The 27,319-nt window shown below is 43.1% G+C and overlaps 1 protein-coding gene across 7 annotated transcripts in view; it reads right to left on the bottom strand.

Annotated features, from left to right (window-relative positions):
• Positions 1-903: 903 nt before the first annotated feature.
• Positions 904-27,319, bottom strand: part of chchd3a (coiled-coil-helix-coiled-coil-helix domain containing 3a) — a 62,296-nt gene continuing 35,880 nt past the window's right edge. For 3 of the 7 annotated variants that reach the window (XM_084038244.1, XM_084038248.1, XM_084038249.1), the window contains 6 exons: positions 26,573-26,587; positions 25,443-25,526; positions 17,198-17,268; positions 4,939-5,074; positions 4,704-4,744; positions 904-1,552 (listed from right to left, as the gene is read on the bottom strand). In XM_084038244.1, the coding sequence (XP_083894370.1) occupies positions 4,715-4,744; positions 4,939-5,074; positions 17,198-17,268; positions 25,443-25,526; positions 26,573-26,587 (336 nt within the window). In that variant the 3' untranslated portion in view covers positions 904-1,552; positions 4,704-4,714. The remainder of the gene's footprint in view (positions 1,553-4,703; positions 4,745-4,938; positions 5,075-17,197; positions 17,269-25,442; positions 25,527-26,572; positions 26,588-27,319) is intronic. The other 4 variants (XM_084038247.1, XM_084038250.1, XM_084038245.1 and 1 more) reach the window with 3 other exon arrangements.

Here is a 27,319-nt window from a genome sequence, read left to right as displayed (position 1 = left end):
CTCTCACACACACACACACGCTTCTGATGCAGAATTAAGATAACGTCTCCTCTGCGATCACCTGCCTTCACATCAAACCCAGACGGCATCCCCTCCAACGTCCACTCTCTCTCTCTCTCTCACACACACACACACACACACACACACACACACACACACACACACACACACACACACACACACACACACACACACACACACACACACACACACACACACACACACACACACACACACACACACACACACACACACACACAAACACACTGAGTGTCTGTCTATCCAGTTAAACCCAACCCATAGTCTGGCAGAGTGCAGACAGCGTAGAGAAGCCGTCTCCTCCAAGGCAACATTAGCCTGGGAGACTGAGCAGAGGAGAAACACACTGGTGGGGAGAGAGAGAGAGAGAGAGAGAGAGAGGGAGGGGGGGAGAGAGAGAGAGAGAGAGAGAGAGAGAGAGAGAGAGAGAGAGAGAGAGAGAGAGAGAGAGAGGAAAGAAAGAAATAAGTACATAAATAAAAGGAAGAGGTAGAGATCCTTACTTTCTTACTGAATAGCTATAGCGCACCAAGGATTCATAAAACAGAGCTAAATAAAGAAGGACGAACAGACGAACAGACAGACAGACAGACAGACGGACGGGCGGACAGGCAGACAGGCAGGCAGACAGACAGACAGACTATGAACCAGAACATCTGGGAAGAACGTTCCCCCTGCGCTGCCGTCCCCCTCTCTTGGGCTCATTCACTCCGTTTGGCAAAATGTCGCCGTGACAACACGAGGGCTGCGTATCCATCAAAAGATGTACAATGCTTGCTGTAATTACCATAAAGTACACACACACACACGAGAGACAGAGCCTGCTGCATATATTGATGGAGAAAAAAGTTCAACAACAGTTGCTGCATCGTTTTGTCTTTTATTTCCTCTGATCATCGTCTCGAGTGTTGGTCTGGATGAATACTCAGCACGCAGATACTTTACATTATTAACATAACACACCAAACAGATGCAGGGACGAAACAGATGCATACATGTGCATGTGTGTACAGGATAGTGCATTAGGAGCAGGAAAACAATGAAATAGGACTGACTTTGGATAGTAAAAATAGACTATTATTTCCCTAACAGTGCTGTAGTGAGGGTGGGGGGGGGTATGACAGAGGTGGCGTTCTTTCTTGTGTTTGATTCCGGTTCATGTTTACTGTCCTTGTAGCAGGCCCAGCTCAGGCCTGCTGGGTCCCATCAGACCCTGCTGTTTCCCCAACATGGCAGACAGTGTCACTGCCTCCTTACACACTCACAGGAGAGATAGACGGGAAGGTCATAGAGGCGGGGAGGGAGGGAAGAATCAAAAGGGAAAACGTGTCTATTTCTCTATCAGGGTGCTGTGTTCGGTGCCTCGGGTCCGGTCCGGGTTTGGAGGGTGTGTGTCTCGGTGCTGACTCGTTCCTCACTTCCTCCAGTCAGGGGTTTTGGTCTGTCAGTCGGTTGATCAGTAATCCCGCACTTCTTCGCTCTCTCACGCTTAACCCCCGGTTCTCAACTTGTTCTGGAGGCAACAAAAATAAAGGGAAAAGTGCATTGGAGAGATGAAAACAAAAATATAAATAGACAGAACAAACCGAGGAGAATGATATCATGTCAAAACAGACGGAGGGAGGCCTGGGAGGACAATAAAAGGGTGGAGGATGAAGTGAGTTGGAGAAGAGACCCGAGGGCAGCGGATTCCATGTTAGTGATAAGTGCAACCACAAATCCCCAGCACCCCCCTGTCAATAACCATTTCACATGGCCTACTGCAGCTGGAGGAGAAGAGGGGAAGAAATAAAGGAGGAGGAGCCGAAACAAGCGACACCAGGGAGATAATTACTGTTGACAGAAAGTCCAAATTAATAACGGCGTGGATGACATTCAGGAAGCCCATGTCGGTAACATTATACGATATATATAGGATTTTATTGCAAATTGTGACAATGACACTGACGGTAAGCGAATATGGTGAATTTCCATTCACTACACTTTAATTAACTATCATCGTGAATATTGTCACACGAGTGACTTGACAAAGCTGTTTAGCTCATCGTGGTAGGGAAGTGAAAAATAGATTTAAAATACAGGAAATATGTATAAAACTCACACAATGTTGCTATTTATTTTTTATTCTCCCTTTATTCAGAGCTTATGATTACCTTATTTAAGAGGATTTAGTTTTCACAGATCTGGGGTTCAATAAAAACATGTTTCTTTGAAAAAATCAAGTGTGTTTTAAGTTTTAAGCATTTGGATGATTATTGTAATTGCTAATTAGTATATTATATTACCTTGGTACCTTGATAACATTGTATTAACAGGACCAAAGTGCTGAGAACTGGTAATGTAACAACATCAGATCACTGTGCTCCCATTTCTTCTCTGAGCTGATCTGATGAGAGACTTTGGGTAATCATTTGTTCTTCACATTAGTTAAATGCGGCTAACCTGAGGGCTTCATTAAAACCTCCATAGGTGTCTAACTGCTTGTGTTTCTTACCACGATACTGATAAATGTGTTCTCAGATCTCACTGATTAACTTTAACGTAATCACCGATTGGAGAGACGGCCTATGTGTGCACCTATGAAATCAATGGCAAAGAGAATATTCATAGACGAGATTGTCTGAAAAATATCGTTAAATCTACTTTATCAAGAGCAACTTGCATTGGAACGTCAATCCTCAAGATGCTGTCGAAGCAAGATCTTTTTCCATTTTGGTCCTTGCAAACATAACACCCTCTGAAACCACAAACTTGGCCCTTTGAGAGTAAAAGGGAGATGGAAGGGTCAGTCTAAAAAATGAAGTGGGGAAGGAAGAAGATAGGGAGCAAGACGCGGTCATGCGGCGGGAATACGCAATGAGGAGGCGAGCGGGCGGATGGAGAGATCGGCTTCCGTGATAAACTCTTATTCGCGGAGGGAGAAAGAGGGACTTCATCCGTCCTTCAACCGCCTCTTCCTCACTGTTTGCTATCTAGACCTGTTAAGTGCTGAATGCATTCGGGATGCGACGAGGGATGAGGGGACAGCGGATGGAGGGAGTGGAGGAGGGATGCCGGCAGGGCAAAAAAAAAGGTAGAAAAGAGAGTGAAAGTGGGTTTAAATGTTATCGCCGACAGTGGCGATAAGAACACTAATTATCAGTGACAAAGAGCGGGCGGCTGACAACGCTTCTCTCTCGGCCGACTCCAGTTGAGGGGTCATTATTGTAAACCTGAGATTTGGGGGATTTGGTTTTTATCGCCAGCGAGATGGCATCTTGCACATCTACACCCATGGCACAGCGGGATTTAGTGGAATTTAAGATTTGAAGCGAAAAAAAGCAGAAAAGAGATTTTTTTGAAAAACATATGACCGATGCTATCGAGCGTCTTCAACAGGAAAGGGCAAAGGAGATGAGAGACGGCTGTTCGAGGGCACGTTTTGGATCTTCGGACCTCCAGAGGTCAAAGCCATGTCCTTTGACATTTGTTCTCAGTGGCGCTTCCTGCTCGGCTCTGATAAAGCCGTGTAAACACCCTAATCAGGAAGCTGCATCAGCTCATATCAATCCTACTTCATTCCTTACCTATTTTGTCGGCTGTGTAATTCTTATTATTCCTATAAAGCCTTATCAACGGAACTGCGTTTTCTTTTTTTTTCCGCCCCTAATGACTTTAAAAGCAAGTCTTATACAGATAAGCGCAGACGAACAGGAGTGTTGCTGTGATTGCCACAGGGTGATAAACACAAGCGGATTAACATATTGTCTCAGCCTCGCTTCCAAACAATTTACAAGATCATAACAGCATCCGGACTGTGAACGAACCCTTGCTGAATCCTGACGAGGCTACAGGTAGCTGTCTTAAATTTGCACGCACACACACACACAAACACACGCGCGCGATGAATAAAACATTGTGCAATTTACATGATGTATAGCTTAAAAATCTGCCTGCATTTGACTTTTAGATCTAATACCAATACCCACGAGAGTGAGCGCGACAAAATTCGGTTTCCCTCATTTCCGGCAAAACAATGCAATTGTACGAAAAAAAAAAAAAAAAAAATCTAATAGAAAAGCTCTATGAATGTAAATTGAACCTTTTGGGGCCAAGTGATGTTACATATTGCAAAGTGAGAGAGGGGGAATGAAGTTAATATGAACCTGAGTGACATTACTATTACCATACAGTGTGTGACTGCAGGAGACAGATGGCAGGAAAAAAAAAAACATTTGCACTTGGCAATGAAAGGAGAGAGCATGGAGAGGACAATGCTATCTAACTAGCAGCAGCTACTCCCTTGGTCTTATTACATTAAAACACACAGAGAGACAGTCAGGGGAACGCCTGTGTCAGCAGGTATTATGGAAATAGGCCGTAAGGTTTGAACCGGCTATTTAGAGTGAGCTTTATTCAGGCGCCAGTAGCCCGGTGGAAATGATATTCTCCCGTCTAAAAGCAGGGAGGCGGCACGCGGGAATGGACGCCGCTATGTATGTGCGCGAGCGTGTGTTACATTAATTCATTTAGACGTTTAAAAAGGGGAAACGGCTGCATGGCTGTACCACACACACACATCTATGACGTATGCCGGAGCGAGCACACACATGGGGCTACTTGGAAATACACACATCGATTCGACTGAGAGCTAACACCACAGGATAAGAGATGCCTCAACTTACATATCATCTCTTCACGAGGGCGCATGTGCATACTTGTCATTCTTCACAAAGGGGGAAAAAACAACATTATTTTTGGAGCTTTTATAAGGATTTTAGGAAGTTGCACACAATGAAATGCTCATTTATTCTACTTAACAAGCATGCAGAACACATGAACATGAGGCGCACATGCAAAAAGATGCTAGACTCAAATTATTTCCACATGAGATATGAACAACGTTGAGTGTATATGCACCTGTTTGGCGTTGCTGACACACTGCAGGTAGAGGGCTGCTATGTTGGAGCACTGAAGGCTTTTTCCAACGTTCTCCTTGTAGCAAGCGAGGATCTGGCCTTGCAGGTCCGCACACACAGGATACATCTCATACCGCCTGTGGAGGGGGGGGGGGAGCGTGAACACAGGGAAAAATATGGTGTTAAAATTGAGGGCAAGGTGGGGCTAGAGAAAAAGTGTGATGGGGATGGATAAAAGCGTTAAAAAAGCAGAGTCAAAGGTGGACAGGAAATAAAGCATACATGGAAAATGTATTAAGAAATGGGCGATACAGAGGGATGAGCATGAGCTGTAGAAATCAAGAAGAGAGGAATACCAATATGTTATTATTTAGAAAATCTGCAGTACAGCAGTGTGTGCATCCCCCACCGTTTCTCTTGCTACCATCATTCCACACCAAAAACACCTGAAGCAACAATCAGAATGACGCTATCAGCTGGAAAGAAGGTCAAAGGGCCACCCAGCCTCCACAGCCTACTGTGCAGATGTGCGTTTTACAGCGTATCGACACAGAGGTCAGAGGGTTTTCTAAAAAAACGGACAATAAGAGGTGTCAGATAAAGCTGCCAGCCACGGTGGCTTCATCGCCTAAAAGGGGAGAATCATCAGCGCTATGGGACCGCCAACTCAGCAAATCAATGCGTGATGCACGGTTAACAACAAAAACCGCAGTGGTTTAATCTAGACGAGCAATAAGGTGTAGTTGTTGCAATGATGATAATGATGATGAGGTTGAAATTACCGGCAAGCTAAGTATACCTTCCATGAAATTGGTCCCTCTTCTTATGTCTTACTGCTAAAAAAAGGCTCCACGGGAAACAGTATTGATCACGCTACTGGGCGCTGGTTTGCAAACTGCATAGCTTTCACCTTGGAGTGGTCTAAATGGCAAATTCAATCCTTCAGCTTTCACAAGGTGCTTGTTGTTGTACACTGTGAATGCTAATATGTCTGGTTATAGGCTACACATCACTAGCTTAGCATGGCCAAGTCTGCCCTTGAGGTCTGCTTTGGCGCTGCCGTCTTAGCCGGCGTGATCCAGATGCTCACACGTCTAATAGTAGATGCTACACTAAACTTCACTGCATTTAAATGGGACTCTTATGCTAGATGTATGCAAGGAGTGGGATCCTTTTAGCCAATCTAAGTAGTGGGATGTACCAGCGGCGCTGGTGGCTCGCCCAATGTTAACTGCTTTTGTCTGTCTCTTCCCACACCCCATAAAAATGCATAATGACGACACATGTGCATGCGAGGGCTATTATGCTAATGGCGGTGTCATCGTTTTGTTCACACCAGTGCTCAGGACACTCCATCTGCCTCACTAAACGGCTTGCACGGGTGTGAAAGAGGAAGAGGTTTTTATGCCCGTCAGCAACTCTCCAAGATCTCAAAGGAGTATTGGGGGGGGAAGAAGCCGAGCCCCTGGAGTGAGAATCAGATGTTTGATTTGCCCCCTGGGGTGAGAAATTAGCCTCCCCCCAGTCGGATACAAAGCAGCGGATTGGTGGCACGGGTCATTACCCAGGGTGCAATGCAGCAGGAAGCTGGTGCAGTGTGTGCAATGTGTACATATGTGCATCACCACATGGTCATATTTGTTAGGGAGGCCTGGAAGAAAAATCCATAGTCCTTGTAAGAGCGGGTCAGTGACAATTTGGGAACATTAGAAAATGCTCTCCACACCTTCGTCAGTAGTGATTAATCAATGCACTTCATCATTCACCTTCAGAATTAGTGCTCAGAGGCCAAGCGGGTTAACACAGACATCCACAGCGTGTGAGGAATACTTCAAAGAGTAAATATAGTCAATTTGGTCGCACGTTGCCTTGCTTTCCTGCCTGAAGATCAATACCACTCATGTCTGTTCAGTACATGTGTAGCTACATCCAGGGGGACGATAGCTTAGCTTAGCAAGAGACTGGAAACAGGATTGTTTCTTGGCTACAGCAGCTTCCTTGAGGTGTGACGTATTAATGAGTGAGTTTTTAGAGGTGCTGGGAGGACGGTTTCCTCACCTTTGTAGCCAGCTGGTTGTAACTTCTATATTTACTGTACAAACATGAGTCACATCAATTTGCTCTCCCAACTCTCAGCGAGGATACGAAGAAGCATATTTCCCAAATCGTGGAACCACTCCTTCAGATTTCGGTCGATTCCACGGCGGGTCTTATCACTTTGAGCGCAGGCGGGGATATTCCGCTGCTGGGCGTGCGGAGAAGGTTCTGCATTTGTGGATCCATTGGGGAGGAATTCAGTCATTTGCTAGGAGGCATGACAAGGCCATTGCTCTGCGTCAGGGTACTGAACGATGACAGCAGCGCTCGCAGAAATCACTGCCATCCCTATTCCTATGGATGCCGGCGCTCATTTATTACACCGCCTATGGGCATCTACGGGGACGAGAGGAGCGCCGTACATCCGCTAATTACTTTTTTTTTTAAAGCGTTCGCGTTAATACCAGGTGCATCCTGCTGATACAAACCACAGTGTTTATCACCAGTAATGGCCTCTGAGAGAGAGAAAGGAGGCCAGAGGAAGGGAAGGAGAGAGCGAGAGAGGGGGGATGAAGGGGGAGGAGGTGGGGATTGAGGAGCATTTCTTGATGAGGAACTAGACAGTGGGACTTCTATTTTTTGCTCGGCTCTCTGGTTCTCTCTGTGGGGGAAAAAGGGCTGAGACAGTGGTGGAGTTTATCATGGAGACAATAACACTGTCACACACACTCTGTGGCGGCACACTGCCTCCTCTATCATCGATCATTAAGATTAACATTAAGTTCCTGCAGCCAACCACAACCACAGAGCTGGTGGGGAAAGACTCCCCCACTCCCTCCCCCTCAGTTTTACATTAGGAGCCCTCATGCCATTTACTATAGTATGACTGCTGTATTGCTATGCAGCAGGGGGGAGCAGATGCAAAACGGTCGGCATGTCATACCATGAATACGCTGTAAACCATACCTAGAATATAACCACCCTTTTTTTATCTTTGAATAAGGAAATGCACAATAATATTAAGTCATGATATACAATATATCAGAACAAATAATACACGCAAAGAACACTTTAAAACAATCTGAAAACAGATGTTTTTATTTTATATTTTTATTACTGACCCAAGGTAATCACCAAATCCTTGCAGCCTATTTATGGAAATACATTCAAGGTATTGTGCTTTTATTTGTGATTTTGATTCTTGCATTTAATTACAATGACCTAACAATACCTCCCTATAGCTATATTCTTCAAGTTGATCTCAGACCGAGATAGAAGTATCAAGAGTAAAACGCTGCAAAGTGGAAACACATTAGATTCTTCCACTGTGGGAATCATCTAGTGTAATTATAAATAGAGTCAAAAACATATGAATCATCCAGTTCCCATGTAACCTGACCAGCATTTATAAACAACTGGAGAATACAATCAAGTATCACATTCCCAAAAGCAAAACCTTATTATTTTTAGCTGTGAAATAAGAAAAGAATACAAATGATTGGCCAGTGGTTCCCATCTGGATTATTAGAGGGTCCTCAGACATGTTTTAACGATAAGAAATAGTCCCGAAATGACAAAAGGTTATTCTACAGGTTAGAGAAGCAGCCATTGCTAACACACCCTCCCCTTCTCTTTTTTTTTTTACATCTCTATCTTCCCTTTATTCCTTCCCTCAACCCCCAGAGGTTCATGGGATATTTAATAAAACTGCATGTGATGTGAGACCCTGAAACCAATAGAGACATCTAGCCAGATACAGTTGGTTATTATTTGCACTTTATGTGTATGTGTGTGTGCTGCACCCTCGCACCCCAGAGACAGTAAATCTAAACAGTCATATAGGGGTCTCGCCTCGTGCCATCATTATAAAGGTCTCTATAAAAACCACCACATCCACCCACCCCCCAACACACACACACACACGTCCCTATTGCTTTGATCCACTGATAGGAATGAAATGGTGGCGTAAAGGTGAAGAAAATGACAAAAAACGAAGGAAATGTGGAATATTCGCTGGTAACTTACACCACAGCTGACGTGCATTACATTGAAAACGTAATAATTGATTCATACGTTGATTTTAAATCAATAAACCCACGCTGAACTCTATGACTGGAGATGTACTGTGTAAAAAACATCACCATGTGGCTGCATTTCCTATGCATGTTGTAACTAACGAACGTAAACTGAGCTTGCAGTGAATCAAGAATCATATGCCTGTGTTTTAATCATTATGTGATTGTGATACATGGCCAACACAAGACCTAATGGGCAGCTTGCATTACTTCTGGGGCTCCGTGGATTTCTCAAGCAAGGCTGAGTGCTGAGGATTGATGTCATGTTTTTATTTAACGAAATATTCTGCTTTAATCGATATTTGTTGGCAGTTAGTTTTGCAAAAAACAACATATTTACAGCGGTAAAAGAACTGCCCTCCAGCAGGCACACACACACACACAGGCATCACAAGCAGGTTCAACTACATCCCCAGATGATGACTTTTTGTTTGTTGTCTCCATAATCTTCCCTTTGTTTATCAAGGACCACATTCATTTGCGAGATCAATATCCACATTGTTGTTTGACAGAATTATAACATCGACGTCGGAGGAAATCTATTGATCGCGTGAGGAAAAGTCATTATTGTTTGGCTTGTTTTCAGTGGCATCTGAAATTTGCAGAAATCGGCGAGGTGGGGGGGGGAGCTCTTGAAAAAACATTGCAATGGAAAACATGAAAGATTGGGATTCAGTGTGGCTTATAGAGATAGACGTGCTCAGATTTTTAATTTGCCGTGTGATTTATTCACAGCAATTATCAGCGTTTGGTCTGATGAGACCTTTAAGTTGGTTTTCAGATATCTACATTAGTTTCTGTGCTGTGTGTCATAAATAACAAAGTGAAGGAAGGGAGGGGAGACCAACAGAGAGAGTAGAGGGGAGGGAGGGAGGGGGCACTCCATTGAGAAACTGGCCAACATGTGTTTGTGAGACGGAGGGCAGAAAGGAAAACACAGTAAAGTAGAGAATGTGGGAGGGCAGGGGTGAGAGAAACAGAAAGCCCACTTCCTCTGTAAAGTTTACTTCAGGAGAGAACAGAAAAGGGACGCCCCCCTTTTTAGAGGAGGGGCAGCGATGATATGAGAGGGCTGAATGTGTCCCATTAACATGTAATAAGGTCTCCCTCCTCAAACTGTCCTTATATCATTTAATACAATCCCGTCTTCCAAGCCCCCCTTGATGTACAAGTCAGCACATTTCCAGGGAGGGGACATATTCTGACAGGTTTATGGCTACGGCCACATTCTTCAAAGACCATGTTGATATGTTGATGGGTGGGGGGGTATTGAGATCGATGCTGTGATTTTCATACAGCACGCGATGTGTTATGCCCTGCACACTGAGCGGGGAACAGTGTCAGTGCATTTTTCAAACCCAATGTATATTGACCATGACTACCATCTGCTGTAACGACGTCAAGCTAGTGGACTAAAGATGACATTCATAGATCTCCGTTAAGGGAAAAACATGCTTCGATAGTGTGAGGCACATCTGGAAACGTGTACGTTCATCCGTCATAATTTGAGATGCATTACAACTCCGAGGAGAGACACACAGATACACACAGTGTGGTGAGAGCTCAGAGGCAGGAAGGCATACAGACGAACAGACACCGTCCCTTCCCTGGATGGCAACTATCCCGCCTGCACAAACTGGCTCCAGAGGACTGTTGTTCAACTTTTTATTCCAGCTGCAAGAGCATATAACATACTAACATAGTAAGCAGCGGATGGCTACAGCCAGCAAAAGAAATGAACACAAGATAAACTACAATTACCGTCCTGTGGTTGGACACATTTTTCACATCCATCCGTCCAAAATGTCATCACTTCATCAATTGATCACATCTCAATCTTGAGTTTTGAGCAAAAGGTGGTTTTGTGAGGTCACGGTAACCTTTGATTACCAAATATAATCAGTTCATTCTTCCCTTCAGGCTTTCTTGAGATATTGTAAAAACGAGATTGGATGACATTACGGACAAAAAACCCCAAAAGCAAACCTTTTTGTCACTGCGGAGGCATAATATGACTGATATGAATGTGTTTCCATCAATGCTGGATAGAATAATGTGTTTGTCGCCACTATAATGATGTAATTTAAAAACTTTTGGTACAAGTGCTGAAACAATACAGTTTGGCACCAATACTTAAATCGTATTTTATCTTGACACGTTAACTTGATAGTTTCTTCAAAATCTTTTTTTTAAAGATAAGAAAGGAACACTTTGTTGGCTTCTTGACACAAAACTGCTCCAGATGATGAAAACGCTTTCCTTACATAAATCACAATCTCTAAAACTGGCAACCGGATCAAACCTGATCAAAAAATAAGTAAACACAAAAATATTCAGGTTAATTACCCTTGTCTACAATACAGAGCTTCTGTCAGAGACAAAGGAATCAAAATGCATTCATCTTTTACAATAAGCAAGCAACCATATGAAGTAAAAAAGCCATTTGGTGTTCGATCACATGACTTTACTAATAGACTTCTCCTTCAATTATGAGTAAAAGTGCTTGGCAAAAACAGGTAGAAGCCTTTTTATGGTCTGATTTAGTCAGATTCCACTCCAGTATTTATCTTCCCCAAATCACTAACTTGTTCTTTCAATCATACGCACACACACACACACACACAACAGATCCTGCAGCTCCATCGACGGTATGGATTACGCTCGGCAGCCACCAGATTGAGTTCCAAATCGCCACATTCTCTATTTATCATCATTTGGGTCCACTTAAGGGTTAATAGGGTTAAGGGGCGGGTGCCGGTTCCCTCTTAGAAAGCCCTCATGCTCTCTCTAGTTAAGGCAGGCGTCAGTACTGAGGGGGGCAAATAAATACAAATGATGCAGTTAAGGAGAAAAATGACACACATTTCGCTCACGCTGCTTTTTAAAAGCACAACTGAGTGATCCCCCCCTGCAGTGAAATCCATCAGTATGGATAAGAGATTGAATGAGAGGAAGGGACAGAAATGGAGAGAATCCAGAAAAGCAGGGAGACTGAGAAGGAAGAGTGGGACGGAGGAAAAAGAAAGGGAGTCTATGTCGGTCCTGAGCACCCTGAATACACGCAGGAGAAGAACCAGCCTGTTTGAGATACATATTGAAACATCCAGCTGAAAAGGACTCGCCAATTGTGTGAGGAACACCTTGAAATGACAAGGTTCACCCAACGCGGAGAGTGGCGGTGCTTTTGTGGCCGCTAAATATACGGCAGACATTTTCTGCATAGCCGATGCTAAATGTCACTTCTTTTCTGCTCCATCATTCATGCTGCCGCGCTCACTGTATGAAAAAAGCCCCAAAGAATAAAGCAATAAACGCGGTGAGTGGGTTCCCCCGACCATTTCCAATGCAGCAAAGTCACTAAATCAGCCACTAAAAGGTGTGCATGTGTGCCCACGCGGTTTCCTGGGATTGTGTGTGCCTTTTACAGCCGGCACAGCGAAAGCTCTTAAGGCCGAAAGAAGAGCTTTTAGAGCAGTTATTGACTTCTGTCTCCTCAGCTGACCACCATCTTGTCCCTGCAGCCGGGTTGCCTAGCGACGGAACTGCGGTTCACCCTTACATGACAAAAGGGGTCAAAGTGCCGCTCAGTCTGTCCTGCGACGCCGACGACTACTTCAGGAGGAAAACACCTCTTCTGTTACAACTGAAGGACTTTGCCATGACTTTCCCGCTAATTAAATTCCTGTCATTTGTTAGTAATTAAAAGTGCTGCTTGGCGCACTTTGTTAATTTTGGGACATCGGTATTATTCCCTTAAAAAAACTAGAGCACTGCCAAGAGTATGGAAAGCATCTACACCTTATTTACATTTTGTGGCAGCAGGGTGGATTTTGCAGGAAACCTGCTGGATTTTTCCCAGCATATTTATCCTCTTCAGTGGTGAGAAAGCTAAAACAAATGCACAACGCAATATCCTGCAATGCTGCGTTGCAGGGGAAGTGCTGGATTTTATTATGTGGCACAGGATTTCCAGATTTTTAGTCCACTTTTATGACAAGAAGATTTTATTCGAAAATAAGGAAATGTGGGCTTTAACTTGTCGGAAATAAGCATAGTCCTTGTTTACTATAATTAAACCAAAGTATTAGAATTCATTTGTTTGCTGCTCTGAAAAACTTAACAAGCAGCAACTAAATGACTACAGGGGTTGCTGGGAATATTGTGTCATGTATTACTGTAGATAAGAAAAGATGTTTCAGTTGTTTATGGCAACATGTTTATGGTTTTAAGGGGCTGAAAAAGGGATGAGTGGAATCTACTTTCTCCCACATGGTCTGGAGTATTATGAAGAGAAACAACGAGCCATTTACATTCAACAAGTTTTTCGCTCCACGCCTCCTCATTCCACCTCTGCGTGCGTGCGCGGAGAGACGAAGCGAGGACGGCTGCTGCTGTTATTGTCAACTGGATTAAATTAAAAAAAGATTTATTCAAAAGAGCTAAAAAAAATAAATAAACAACAGACAAAGGGAGTGAGTACGTAGCCTGAGGGAGGAGAGGAGTGACAGTGAAGTGACAGACCAAAATGAGATTTTATTCTCTATAGCTGACTGTAAAGGAAGAGGGCGGGGGGACCAAACAAGTCTTGGCTTCGACACACACACTCTCGGCCACAAACACAAAAGCCTGAAAACAGAAATTCAAGTTCCTGCGAGCTCAGAAAGGGAGACGGAGACATAAGATCCTTCAGTATTACACAGTCCTGTCAGACCCTCCCATTCACCAATATTAGATGTGCCCGCCCCATCTCAATCCTGCAGGGACCCTGGACAAACACAGTGACCCGCTTCAACAAAGAAGCCCAAAGCCCCACCAAAGGTTAGCACTGACAGGAGGTTTAGGACCATGCCACTGTTCCTCCCTTCACCATTCCATCATTTCGCATAATCTCACATCCATCATTTTCCTCCGTGGCTGTCGGCTTGCATCTCAAACTAAAGCCCCCGTCGAGACACTGCACACATATGCACACGCACGCCGAAGTGAGCTCCCGCTAATTCATTCATGCTCACATACAAAAAGCACACGCACTCTTACGTACATGTGGTGCAGGAAAGGTCACACATTCAGTGCTGGACAGTGTGATAATGCATCAGACTGGGATAAACAACCAGTGCTGAAGGTGGCAGGATATAAATCAGGTGCAGGCAGAGATGCCCTCTTTTCCTGGGAACTCTTATCTCCAGTCATTGTCACAGGGAAAGTGGATAAAGCTTTGGTCTGATGTGTGTGTGTGTGTGTGTCTAACACATATGTGATTACATTATTTGTAACATGTTGTGTATATTTTACATATGTGTGGAAGGACACGTGCCTCCTGTTAGTATTACTGTGGCTGAGAACACAGTCTCAGTGAGAAAGTGTAAAAGAATGTATGTAGTTCTCTTCATATATATATACACATATACATAAGTGTGTGTGTGTTTGTGTGTGTGTTGTAATGAGGTCATAGTGATGCAGTAGCGTTCCGGTTCGAGAGCTCCATCATTCTCAGAAAACTCTGGCGGGAATACTGCAGGAGAACGGCAGGGAACAGCTGTACTGCACACGTACGCAAACAACTACACCTTTACACACTGTCATAATGCGCACGTGCGCACACGCACGTGCACACGCTTCCCATCCCTTGAGTATCAACCTCTCACACTTTCATTTATTTCTTTCAACCCCGCCAAGGAAAATGACCACGCTGTGCGATGAATGGCGAAGCTACGCGCTGAAGCCTATTTATAGACGATATATGTGTAACTTGTGTATATAGCACATAGCATCGGGCAGCTAAGCCAAAAAGGCAATACTATTACTGATGCAAGAGAGAGACATTCTAGAGAGGGAAACAGGAAGGACATTTTCATCTTCCTGTAATTCAAGAATGCCAAGAATTGCCCAATCCTGTCTAAAATCATGGTCATTTCTTCCCATGTTGACTATGACAGAGCATGGACCCAAACAGCCGCCACATGAACAGGTGTAGCTATGACACATAAATTCCTCACTTACACCATCCACTCCTGAGACCTGATTTCCCTGATCTGAATGTCACAAAGTAATAACAGCTTGGTTGTATTGAATAATCCCACCTACTCCCAGCTGATCTGACACCATATGTTACGTACAAAAAAACCCCACCCAACACCACTAATTAAAACTTCTAAAGGCACATATACAGATGTTATAACCCTCGACAGGCAGAATCCTCTGGTCCCACACATTCTTCTTCTACGCTATAATAAACCGTAGCCTAAAATCAGCCCCAACACTAATCAATCCCTGGAGTACTATCACTCTCTTTACAGTGGTACTGACATGAGCTGGAGTGGGGAAATGAAGACATTCTAATAAGAAAGATGTCATCTCCCACACTTTATAACATCCTCACATTAGCATATCAAATGCTAATTCTATCAAGTATGGATAACACCCCGGATTTTTTTCCTTCTTTTTCCTTTTTATCTCTGGGGGACATTTTCAACTTTGAGGAAATCAAAAGCCCGTGTGAGACAAAAAATATTTTCTGCTATATTCAACAGAGGGCACAGATAGCATCTTATCTCTGTAGGGTCTCTGTCATATGAGAGAGAGAGAATGAAGAGAGAGAGCTTTGAGGAGAGGCACACGCATTGTGTTCAACACATGAGTGCATACAAACATACACCATCACACATGAACTCACACGCATAAACAAAGATGGGCCAAACATGCCCCGTTAAATCCAATTAACCCTCTGCTCTGATCTCCTCAATGCATCCCTGCCCCTGTCTCGCAACACCAGGCCTTCCCGCCATTTCATTAGCACACACACACACACACACACACACACACACACACACACACACACACACACACACACACACACACACACACACACACACACGCGCACACACACGCACACACACTCCCCCCCTCCTCTACCTTTCCCCAATTGTAATCCAGTCACGACTCTGCTAATGTACCTCCTATATAATCCAATCAGCCAATCACCGCTCTTCATTCAAAGGACTGTGTCACATGACTACCCGCACGTTAGCCCGGCGTTCGCTTGCAGTTAGCGCCGTCATTTGGCACTAATGTTATTCTGGTGTTTTTTTTTTTTTTTTTTTTTTGTCTTTAATGTGATTTGGCATGTCTCAGCTCCGGCTTCCACGAGCCTAGAGCGAAACCCCCCGGTGGGCTAGGCTAATCAGTTTCTAGCATTTCTGAGGGAGACAATGATCCCGGTGTTAGCGATGGCTAATGACATGCTAACACAATTAGCCTAGCCTCCCTGGAGGACAGCTCAGAGCCAGGGCCCATTCTTGCCCCACCTCCGACAGGCTCCTCATCCACTTTTCCTACATTACTATGGAGCCTAATGGCCTCCTATTAAGAAGACAGATGGAACACGGATGGCAAGGGATTCAGCCTCTTCTTGAGTTACATATATGTGTCGGTTATGTGCTACATCCATGACTGATTGGATGTTTAATATTATCTCCTCTGTTGACAACTTCAATGAAGTAACACTGCAAGGTGTGGCTGTAACTTCAATTTAGAGCATATAGTAGCGTAGCATAATCACAGTGGGGACAATACATTCACCCTTGGTTATGTAATGCACTTTGGATCTAAACAGATGCTATATATATAGGCCTATATACAGTAAATATACCGGTATATATAAATAAATGAAGGGAAAAGAGTTGAAACTAAAACTGCTGCTTTGATAATCCCGTTTACAGCTTTACAGGATGAATAACACCGAAGAAGCACACAAGAAACGTCCCGTCAGCTATTATCAACATGCAATCAGGCTTATCAGTGAACCACATCATCAACATCCGCTAATGGACCAGGCTAATGTGATTCTGATTGAAAGACATTGGTTAGAATGTGGCTAGCATGATTCAATAGTGTGTTCACTGGTCCACATGGACTTCTAATCTTCGATGAATGCATAATTTTAGATAAGATTACCCAAGATAGTAAAATAAATACATTCTATGCATGACAAACAGGCTTTCTTTATGTAAAAAAAAGATAATAAAGAGGAAGAAAGCAACAATGAAATCTATTTTTGTAGGGGAATGTAAAGAATGGGTTAAATTTTAAACTGTTGGTATGTGAGTTAAAGCCTTTGATGTACTTTGGGTTGACTGCATGTAAACTTACTTGAACTTGGCGTTCACTTGGTCGGCAGCGTTATGGTAGTTTTCGGTGGTGACCTTGTAGAACTGAGCACTCTGCAGAGGGACAGAGGGAAAAGCCAATGAGTTAGATAAATGCATGGAAATGCAATTGTAATCTCTTATATAATATATATAAATCCATCCAATTTATTCACACCGTCCCCTGCTTTCAGGTTGAAGCTTTTTAGGCAAAAGGAATCATTTCAGCAAAAAATATCATCCTGCCTACAGTGCAGCTGAGCCTACATAGCCCCGCCTCATCTACCACCACTCAATCTCCATTAAAACTTTATGAAGAAGGGGATATGTCCAATACAGTCGGGTTTATTGTCCACAACATGGAAGCTCATGTTGTGATCTGTAATGTATATATAGGTTGTAAGCGGGGAGTATGTGCTCGGAGGTATGAAGTCTGCAAGGGTGAAAAAAATATTGAATTTTCCCATTGTGTTTTGTGTGTTTGCCTCTCTGTGTGTGAATTATGGGTATTTGTGTGTTCATGTGTGCGTTTGTGCTTATCCGCTCACAAACGGCCGCTGTAATAACAGGCAGCAATCCTGTAAGGTCAGAGGGTTGCTAGTCAACAACGTGCAGACCACCAGTCATAATCCCCCGGTGACCCATAGCAAATGAACCCATCGCAGGACCCCCTCAACATGAATTACCTCCTCAAACACGACGATATAACATAGGTCCTCCACCGTTTATACTACTCGGGGAACAGTGGTTTTGCCAGCCCTCGGTTGCCGTTATGCACATTTATGATCAAGTGGTGAAAGGTTATAAAGAGTGATGGATAGCTTGATTGAGAGCCGTATCAGGTTTGATCCGGGGGCGAAACAGGCCACGTCTACCAAAGCCAATACCTTCCCATGAAGTACTCCACTTTAATAACACTAATACTTGCTCAAACAGTCACTTAAAAAATCTAAGTTCACACAAGGATAATAGTCATTTCCTGCACACATCAGACAGATTAGAGGCTTTGTGCCATCTCCTGTTGGGTTAATGTTGAGCTACACAATCACTACTGCATGATGTCATGCTGGGTTGAAGATCCTTCAGATTATTATCGGCCAAAATCATAAGCAGACCTTTCTAAAGTTCTCAAAAAGAAAATAATTCATTCACAAGAAAAATACTTTTTGATTTAGTGCAGAGAACTGTCTTGCATGTTGGTTCTGGAGAACTTTTAACCAAAACTTTCCAGGGTTAACTATTTAATCCCACAACTTTGTTCCATCTCATCTACAACTGACCCTTCGCTAAACCTGATTAGTCTTGAGCCACACAGGCCCTAGACAAGGCCCGACAATAACCTTCGGCCAAGATTTTGTCGTGCAAATCTCACACAGATTCTGTGACCAGCTAATCAATGGACATCACATTCGCTCGATCCTCTGGAATATATTACAGATACACTAGAAATGTGACAAACTTAAGCATCGTGGTCCCGTCTGCCCTGACTTAACCTTCTAGCAGGGAAGACATTAATCATAGTTCAGAAGAGATCAATAGGAATGAACTGCGCTGCTGAAAAGATCAATAGTTGTGTGTTGTAGAGCTAAAAGAAGATGGGACATGACAATGCTGACAAAAGGTCTGATACAGATTGGAGTCCTCTTCATTTGGATGGACACATTCGGAGACCTTTACTTGTTCATATTCTGTTAGAGACATCCTTTAAACCAATCACATTTTTTTGTATCAATATGCTCTCCATAACAAAAAGATATGTTTTAGATATACAGATAGTACCTATAGTATAATATTTCATAGGGAGTATATGTATTGAACTGAAACAACTGAACTGATTAATATACATTCACATCCTTTGCTAAGACATATCAAATTTACTGAATACGTTGCTTCATTTATTTACTCTTGAGATGTCTCAAGTCCACGTATGAAATTCAATTAATTGGAAATTATACCTATGTGGGGTCCCATATCCCATGAGAGAAATTAAGTCATGAAAACCAAGAAACCCTCTTCTCTTGTCCAAGATAAGAGTGATTTTAAAGGCAAAAAGGCCCCTGCATGAAAGTTATACAAAACCATAATGTGGAAAAAATAAATGGCACTGGAGAGTTAACTAACTCACTGCAGGCGTCCCTCAGACGGACAATCACTTGTATGTAAAACACAATAAAGAAGTATGCCCAAAGTTTAAGAGTTAAGTTGTAAGGTCCTGCTGTATCTGTGCCCTCTTGGCCTTGAATCAAGTGCTTTTTCAGTGTAGACAAAGACACCGTCACGGGCTACGGAAAAAGGATTTAAAAGAGAAGCTTATTCACAGATAAAAAGCCTAAAAGCAGATCTTTGGGGCTGCTAAAGAGGCAAGAATAAGACTTCTCCTGGGCGCTGAGATTGAACCATTGGAAGAGAAAGAGATAGTCAGGAAGAGCCGGATTTGCGTCTCTGTGTAGAATACTAAGTATAAAGTAATAATACCTGCCTAAATGGGAGAGTTGGCACTAATCAGCACAGTAATCCACCTGGAAGGCGGAAGGCCATGTGCGACATTGACTGCAGGACCACTTACAATACACCTACACACATTAACACACCTACACGCACAAGGTACTAACACACACACAGCATGGGTACATGTGTGGACATGCTGCCTAATGCATCGACACTTATCCTGGTGGTAATATATTAAAAAATCACAAAAAAAGTTGACTCGCTCGCCATCAGAGAGGAGTGTCTTTTGTGAGATTACTGAGTGGCGTCAAATTGTGATTTCCTGCTGTCGCCTCGACTGATTAAGAGAGTAGCCCTGACCTTTTGTTAGCCCTACCCTCAGTCTGGTTGGAAACATTCCTCCCTGGATCAAAATTAAATCTTTTTAGGAGCTGAAATATATAACACAGTTTTTGATTGCCATTGAGTAATTCTTTGTCAATGGATGAACAGAAATTGTGTAGCTACAAGACCCTTGTTTGGAGCGTACCCAATGTCCAATCTACCTCTAAAGCAGTGTTTCTGTTTATTTTCATCCTATTTACTTTATCTGCTTTCCACCAGGGTTTTTAGCTCATCTGGAGCCAAACAAAATGCTGGTGGGGGGTGTCACAGACAAATTAAGTCATTACTGCTAATGCACTGCAGCGATATGGAGAAGATAGAAGCCCGTACCGAAACGCAGGCTCCGGCTCAATTTAGAGGAAAAAGCCTCAAATTTTTAATGAATAAAACAAATAACTCCCCGTAAAGATGGCTTCTCTCTCTTATCTGCTGCTGAGCAGGAGGGCCGAAATTGGGAGAAACCCCACCACGGCCAACATTACGGTTCTGCAGAGCTAGAGAAAATGAGACTTCTGCTGTGTGCAACTTGCACATATGGAGATCAAAAGGGCTGGAAAACTATTATTGTTCTCATCCTTCTGCACGATATTAGCCGAAGGTAAATAAACCTGCCAACCATTAACTCTAACAAAGTGTTCAGGCAGAAAGCAAGGTGAATATTAGAGGTGGCGAATGCATACGATATCAATGGAAAGTGTAGGACCTGACACCCAAGACGCAGGGTCATCCCATAGCTAGCTAACGTCTGCAGTTGTTCAAAAAAACGACTGGTTGCCAAGCAACCTCACAGATATCCAGATCGGTTTCCAAACTTAATGCTAAGCTAAGCTGACTGCTGAAAGCGGTATCAATCTTCTCATTTAAGCGAAAAAGTGCCCATTATGTTTGTTATTCCATAAGTGTATACGAGCAATTTAAATCACTTTTATGCAAATCACTGTTCCAACTGTGAGGACAGAAAAATGGATATCCTCAATATAATGCTGTCTAATAAAATACCACCCATAACTATAACCTAGAATCTTACCATTGGATGAATCAACCTCTATGAGCCCTATGACAGACATTTCCAAACGCCGTATCTCGGCGTTCCTGTTTCGGCGTGTGGAACGTTACTGCTGTGGGATTTATTTATTTTTAAAATAAACGAATGTACCGCCCTGTTGTTGTAAAATCACCATTCCTTGAAAAGGCTTCCCGTTTAATCCCCGTCTCAGACACAATAATTCAACACTGCAGCACTCTGTCATGTCTTCACTGCGGATTACTGTGTCTCCAGTTATACAGCGAGCAGAGGCGGAGAGAATACATTGATCACTGCATGGTGAGAGAGAAATGTTGAATTCAATTTTTAACACAGCAAGCAAATGTGCTTAAAATTTGAGATCCAGAGTGCAAAAGGATGAAGGACAGAGAAATGTGAGTCCGAGGGAGAGATGAAGATACCGAGACGTAGATAGAGATAGCAACTATTACTGTTTTTTAATACTCTTTCCTCTGTATTTCTTCCTTTCACAGTGTTGTGGAACTTTGCTATGAGATGGCAATTGCTGCAGTGATTGTCCTCCATGGGAGAGCAGAAAAATCCAATTTCATCGATATATAAGGTGAAAAGAAAGATAGAAAAAGAAGAAGGAAAATCCCTTCTGAATAAAAAAAATGAAATTGAGGCATGGAGGAAAAGAAAACACTCAAAAAAATAGAAGAAAAGAAAAAGAGAAAGAGGCAGATGGGGCGAGGAAGGAGGGCTAGAAAGAGACACGGTTGAGGGGGGAAAAAAAGAAAAAACATCGGCAAGTTGATTGTTAAATATGAGATTGTTTTACAGCAGGGCAGGTATTGAGTGAAAATGTAATAAATATATAGATATTGTTTTCAGGGGCTATTTGGTAGCTGTGGCCCCAACGAGTCGCAGCGGCGGGCTGAGCTGCCTGGGAGCTTGGTGATGGCCTGTCACTGGAAGCCCCTCTGATGAATGGCCATGTTGGATTGAAACAGACATGTAACATATATCAGACTTATAGTTTCTCTCTCGCTCTCTATTGGTGCTGGTGTGCAAGACGCTGGGGGGGATCCTGAGGTAAAGGGAGGAAAGGAGTGAGGGCCAAGCTGTGCACGGACTAAAGCCTTGTTTCTCCGCCCACCAATAGGCCACACCATCACTTGGACAATGTCCTGACTGAATCTGGGCCACAGATTTATTCCAAATATTACTATGTGGGGAAAAAATGCCCATTAAGAGGCCAAAGTCGTATATTTAAATGTCTCTTTAACTGTCTATGTTAACAGTCTACAACCTAAAGTTATGAAATTAATTGAAAAAAGCAGCAAATTCTCACATTCGAGCAGCTGAGAACATTTGATTATTTTTCTTGTCTAAGTCTAAGAAGACCTTTAGTAATTTGACATGGATTCGGATACTGTTTATATATATATTTATATTAAGATTGCATATCTTTGTTAAGCTGTTTGACTTTCAGCGAGTACACAGGAGCTCAACATGCCCGAAAAATAAGTGAGTTTGTATGGTAAACTCATGTTGGGCGAAGAGAACGGGGCGGCGAGGGAGGGCTGAGAGTGCCAAACGGGGCCAGAACATGAAAAAGCAGCGTTATTAACACAGTCCAAACAAACCGCACCCCCAATGGAGTCCCAAGCCGCTCGCTGCACAGTAAGACAACATGCAATATGTCTACCATTGATCCTCAGTTACACGGAGGATCACACACCATCACACAGTCCACGCACATCAAAACGCACACATGGTCGCCACTTCTGTTGTGTTTTCGTCTCCACAGGCCAGAAATCCTGATAGCATTTTGCAAATAAAAAAACATCGGTTTGTTTGCAAATGTTGAGGGAAAGGTGCTTTGTAAATATAATTCATTTTTAATTTAATTCCTTTGCGTGAATCAATCAATATATACAAAAGTGTGCTGCTCCTTTTTTTCTCACACTCATATAATACATTTATTTATCATTCAATAATGCGTTGTAATCCTCTCTCAACCTTTTCTTTTACGTGGGTTTTCTTTATCATTCTGTGACATTTTATCTTTTTCACCACACCTCGGTCTCTTTCTTTCTCTTTGGTCTTTCACGAGTTCTTATCCTCACTCACTCGTAAATGTCACTTTATCGTAGCTCTTGTGATACCTTCTCAGGTAGAATCTCTTTAATTCTTGTTTGTCTCCAGCTGTCCTGTCTTTTCTCCATTTAGTCTCTTCTTCTGCTGAATCTCTTGTGTCTCTCTCTATCTTCCGTCCGTCTCTGAGGTGTGAAGGTGATTTGTTGACACTTTGATGTAAGATATATTGACCACTGACTGATGGATGGTCGCTGCCTAGAGTCGATAACCCCTGTGTTAGTTGGGAGTCATCGCTTCGACCATCAGCGCTCACGTCACGTGTACACCTATATGGGGCGATACAGTAGAGCTACGCTGTCTAAAGGTGTATTAATGTAACACAAAGCGGAGGAGCTGAAAGTGGGAAGCTCAGCTTTACGGCTGGATCTGTGATGTTCAAGTGTGATGAGACATCGTCAACATCTTTAGGTCTTTTGCCAAGCCATCAACCTGCTAAAGCAAGTCGATCCAAAAGGTATAGTTGTTTTCTTTGCAAATGATCCGTCACTAAACTCCCACCTTGCCTTGACATCAGCAAATGGCGTCCTCGCCTCTCCCCAACCAGAATAGTACAGACCGATGCACTTTCAATTACTGATGGGAGTCCACTACCACTCATTACCCACTGGCTTAAGAATTCATCCTCAGTGAAGGAAGACAATTGGCTTTATTGACCCAACACTGTCTTGTGTTGAATGGGAACTAACAAATCCACTCTAAATTATTTAAGCACAGTTACTGCAACACTGAGTTATTATAATTATATATTTTTAAACCAATTTCTGCAGTAATGGTATGAGCATATGCACAAAATAAGACATTTTTTTCCACAAATAAATCACATTTGAACCATTTGGACAAACACAAAACGTATTTGTCATTGAGGTCCTTTTGAGGACAACGCGTCCCCCGAGTATGTGATATTTTGCCATTGTATTCATGTGAACTAAGAAGAAGAATATGTGAGTGCCTCCCCCTTCCATAGTGAATATCTGGCTTCACAACGGTGTGAAATTTCCATGTTGTTTCCACCATAGAGAGCATTTGACTTTTTGCACTCTCCAAAGGGGAGCAAACTCCTTACCAGCATGAAGGGACCATTTTAAGCACATTAAATGTGGCATTGTGTCCTTTCTAAGATATACTTATGATCTGAGAGCAGTATGAGGGCGTCCTTTTAACACCCTTTGACAGGGCATTTGACCCCGGTTGCCCGCCTTGCAGGCGTCTCTCTCTGGGGCCAGCATGGAGCCGCCATTTGAAGTGGGCTAAGCACCACGACTGACCCTTGTCCACCTTCATAGGACACGAGTTTGACAAGGACCATCAAACTAGTGTCATTTTCAAGGGCAGGAGGACACACACAGGGATGAATGACATGTAACCTTTTATCCTTCAGACGGAGGTAAGGAGGGTTGAAATTAAAAAGGGGGGAAAAAGGGCTGCAGAGAGCCTGCTAGAGAGACAGAGAAGAAGAAAGGAAGAGAGAGCGAGGGATGCACACCACAGTGGGGAAAGCATGCAGAGTTTAAGTTGAGGGATGATAACACAAACAGTGGGGCAGAGGGATGAAGAAAAAACGAATAAATGGTACTGTACTTTGGCTGAGCCCCGGTGGTGACCGAGCCCACTGCGAATGCCGGCTGAATTGTGTGCATTAATCTGTGTGCGCTTGTGTACGTGTACACTGGTGTGTGTGTGTGTGTGTTTCTGTGCGCACTGCTGAGTGCATTATACATTAATGGGGGTATGTTATGAGAACTTTTCCCCAGGCATCGACTAGAGCTGCAGTGCGTCATGTATGCTCTTGAAAACAGCAACAATGCCATCTTGCTTGGTGACTGTATAATGCAGCATTGAGTTTTTACTTTGTCTCCTGTTGGAAAATTGAAATTGCAAACTGCACTTGCACTATTGACTGCTCTTGTAAGTTGTGATTCAGCTTGGTTATTCATCTTTTATAGGTGCAAAAGTCTGCAATGAATCCATTTCCATAAGCAGTTACATAGATATAGGGTATGTATAGCTCTATAGTATGCACAACGCATCAGTAAGTTTCTGCCTTTTAAAAATGCATGTTAAGCTCACCATCATTTAATGAGGAAAGATTTCTGCTTTAATATAAGAAATATGAGGGGAAAAACAAGTTTTTAAAAATTCATTCAGAGTTCCTTGGTTAAGAATTATACCGAGTGAAGTGTTATAAAAGCTATACTGATTAATAATCAAAAGGATGGTTCAGATATCAACATTTTATTCCTGTAGTAACTGATAAAGCCTAGTTTCTTACCCTCTCCTCCAGCCGGGCCACCTGCTCTCTGTAGAAAGCATCCTGCTTGCTTAGGTCCGACTCTCTGGCCGCCAGCTGCTTGGCCTAAACACACACACACACACCACATACAACACACACACACACACACACACACACACACACACACACACACACACAAGAAAAAAAGCCATCACTTATGTGCTCAGTGGAGCGTTGCCAGTGATCACAGAATGCACACATACACAAGTGTAAATGCACATGAGAAGCAAATAATGAGAAGTCAGACAAGACCGTATAAAGAAGAGACACTTCTCTTCATAGGCATCAACTACACTGTGAGACACTTTGTGAATGACCTTTTTAATATGTTTGATGTGTGCACATGTGGACCCAGAGAGGTAAAGATGCATGTAAGGAGAATGTGTGCATAGAGTTAACGTTTAGAAAATTACACCTGTGTGTCCACGTGTGTGAGACTGATGATGCGTTCGGCATGTATTGTACGTGCTTCTTTGTCCTCTTGTGTTCAATCTTGAGCCAAACTCCTATCGGGCCGAGAGGATAACATCAGTTCTCAGTGCGAAGGAGCACCATGGCCTGGCATAAATATCTACCCAGCACTACCAATCTCCACTGTCCTCCCCTCTACTGTGACCTTCACTAAACGTACGACTGACTCTCTGGCTGATAGAGAGAGCAGATAAGATTTCCAGAAGAGAGGAAAAAGCATACACTAGGAGGGCCAGCTCAAATCCAAACGGTAATAACATCTTTACTAATCGGGATTTCTAACTATGGAATGACCTCTCATCATTGACTTCTCAAAGCCTATCGCTATATTGATGATTGTATGATAACAATGATAACACAACATGTATAAACTGGTGGAATTTGGACTTATAGCATCATAAATGACTGCAGTTAATGAGATCAGAAAATAAACAGAAATCATCATCTCATCTACGTTTTACAAAGAATTTGGGATTTAAAAAAGCTGTAAAACAAAATATGGAGCAGCTGAAATATCTGGTGAAAAGAAAAAATGTGTCAAAGGAGCTGAAAGGGAAAAAGAAATCCTTGACTATCATACAGGAAGGGCGAGAGAGAGAGAACCGTTGAGTCTAGAAGGTAAAGACCTCTCGACTTACCTTCCGTCCAATCTCCTGAAAGGGAAGCGTTGAAGGAAACAAAGGGGAAGGACGAGAGAAAGAGTGTAAAGAGGCACTGATTCATCCATGAACTTCTTCAAAGTGACATTTGAAAAGGTTTAGTATTCAGAGGCTTAGGGTGACTGGCTACCACACTGTTCTGCTTGAATACTCACATTTCATCCACACTATCTCCTCTTGCACTAGCATATACACAAAGGAATATGTCTATGCTTTACCACAATTATCTATGTTTGTATGTGCAAATGCATACATGCAATCAAACTCAAAGACACCTTTTGTAGTCGTATTCGACCAGGCGGAGAAACTTTGGGATGCTGAACGAGACGGAGAGAGTACGAAGAAAACACAATGTATGGGGAGAAAAAATTGCATTACCCCCATCCAATCTCTACTACACTGATAACCATCTGTGTTTGGCGACTCGGTGCACTGCAGGTGGAGCTGCGTGCGCTATGCATTGTGATGAGGAGTGGTGAGGAGTGTCTCCGAGGGGCTGCGCTCGCATGAGATGAGTGGGGCGAGTTTCAAAGTCAAGCGGATGCTCTGTGCTCACCCGCTACACACCACACAATAACCAACAACACAGGGGAACACCTGCACACACACACACACACACACACACACACACACACACACACACACACACACACACACACACACACACACACACACACACACACACACACACACACACACACACACAGTGACGTTCCAGCTCCACGT

This window comes from Eutrigla gurnardus (genome assembly GCF_963514095.1).
Source record: "Eutrigla gurnardus genome assembly, chromosome: 21".
NCBI classification, from domain to species: Eukaryota; Metazoa; Chordata; class Actinopteri; order Perciformes; family Triglidae; genus Eutrigla; species Eutrigla gurnardus.
The sequence above is the reverse complement of the archived record's forward strand: the minus strand, read 5'-3'. Positions and strand labels throughout refer to the sequence as shown.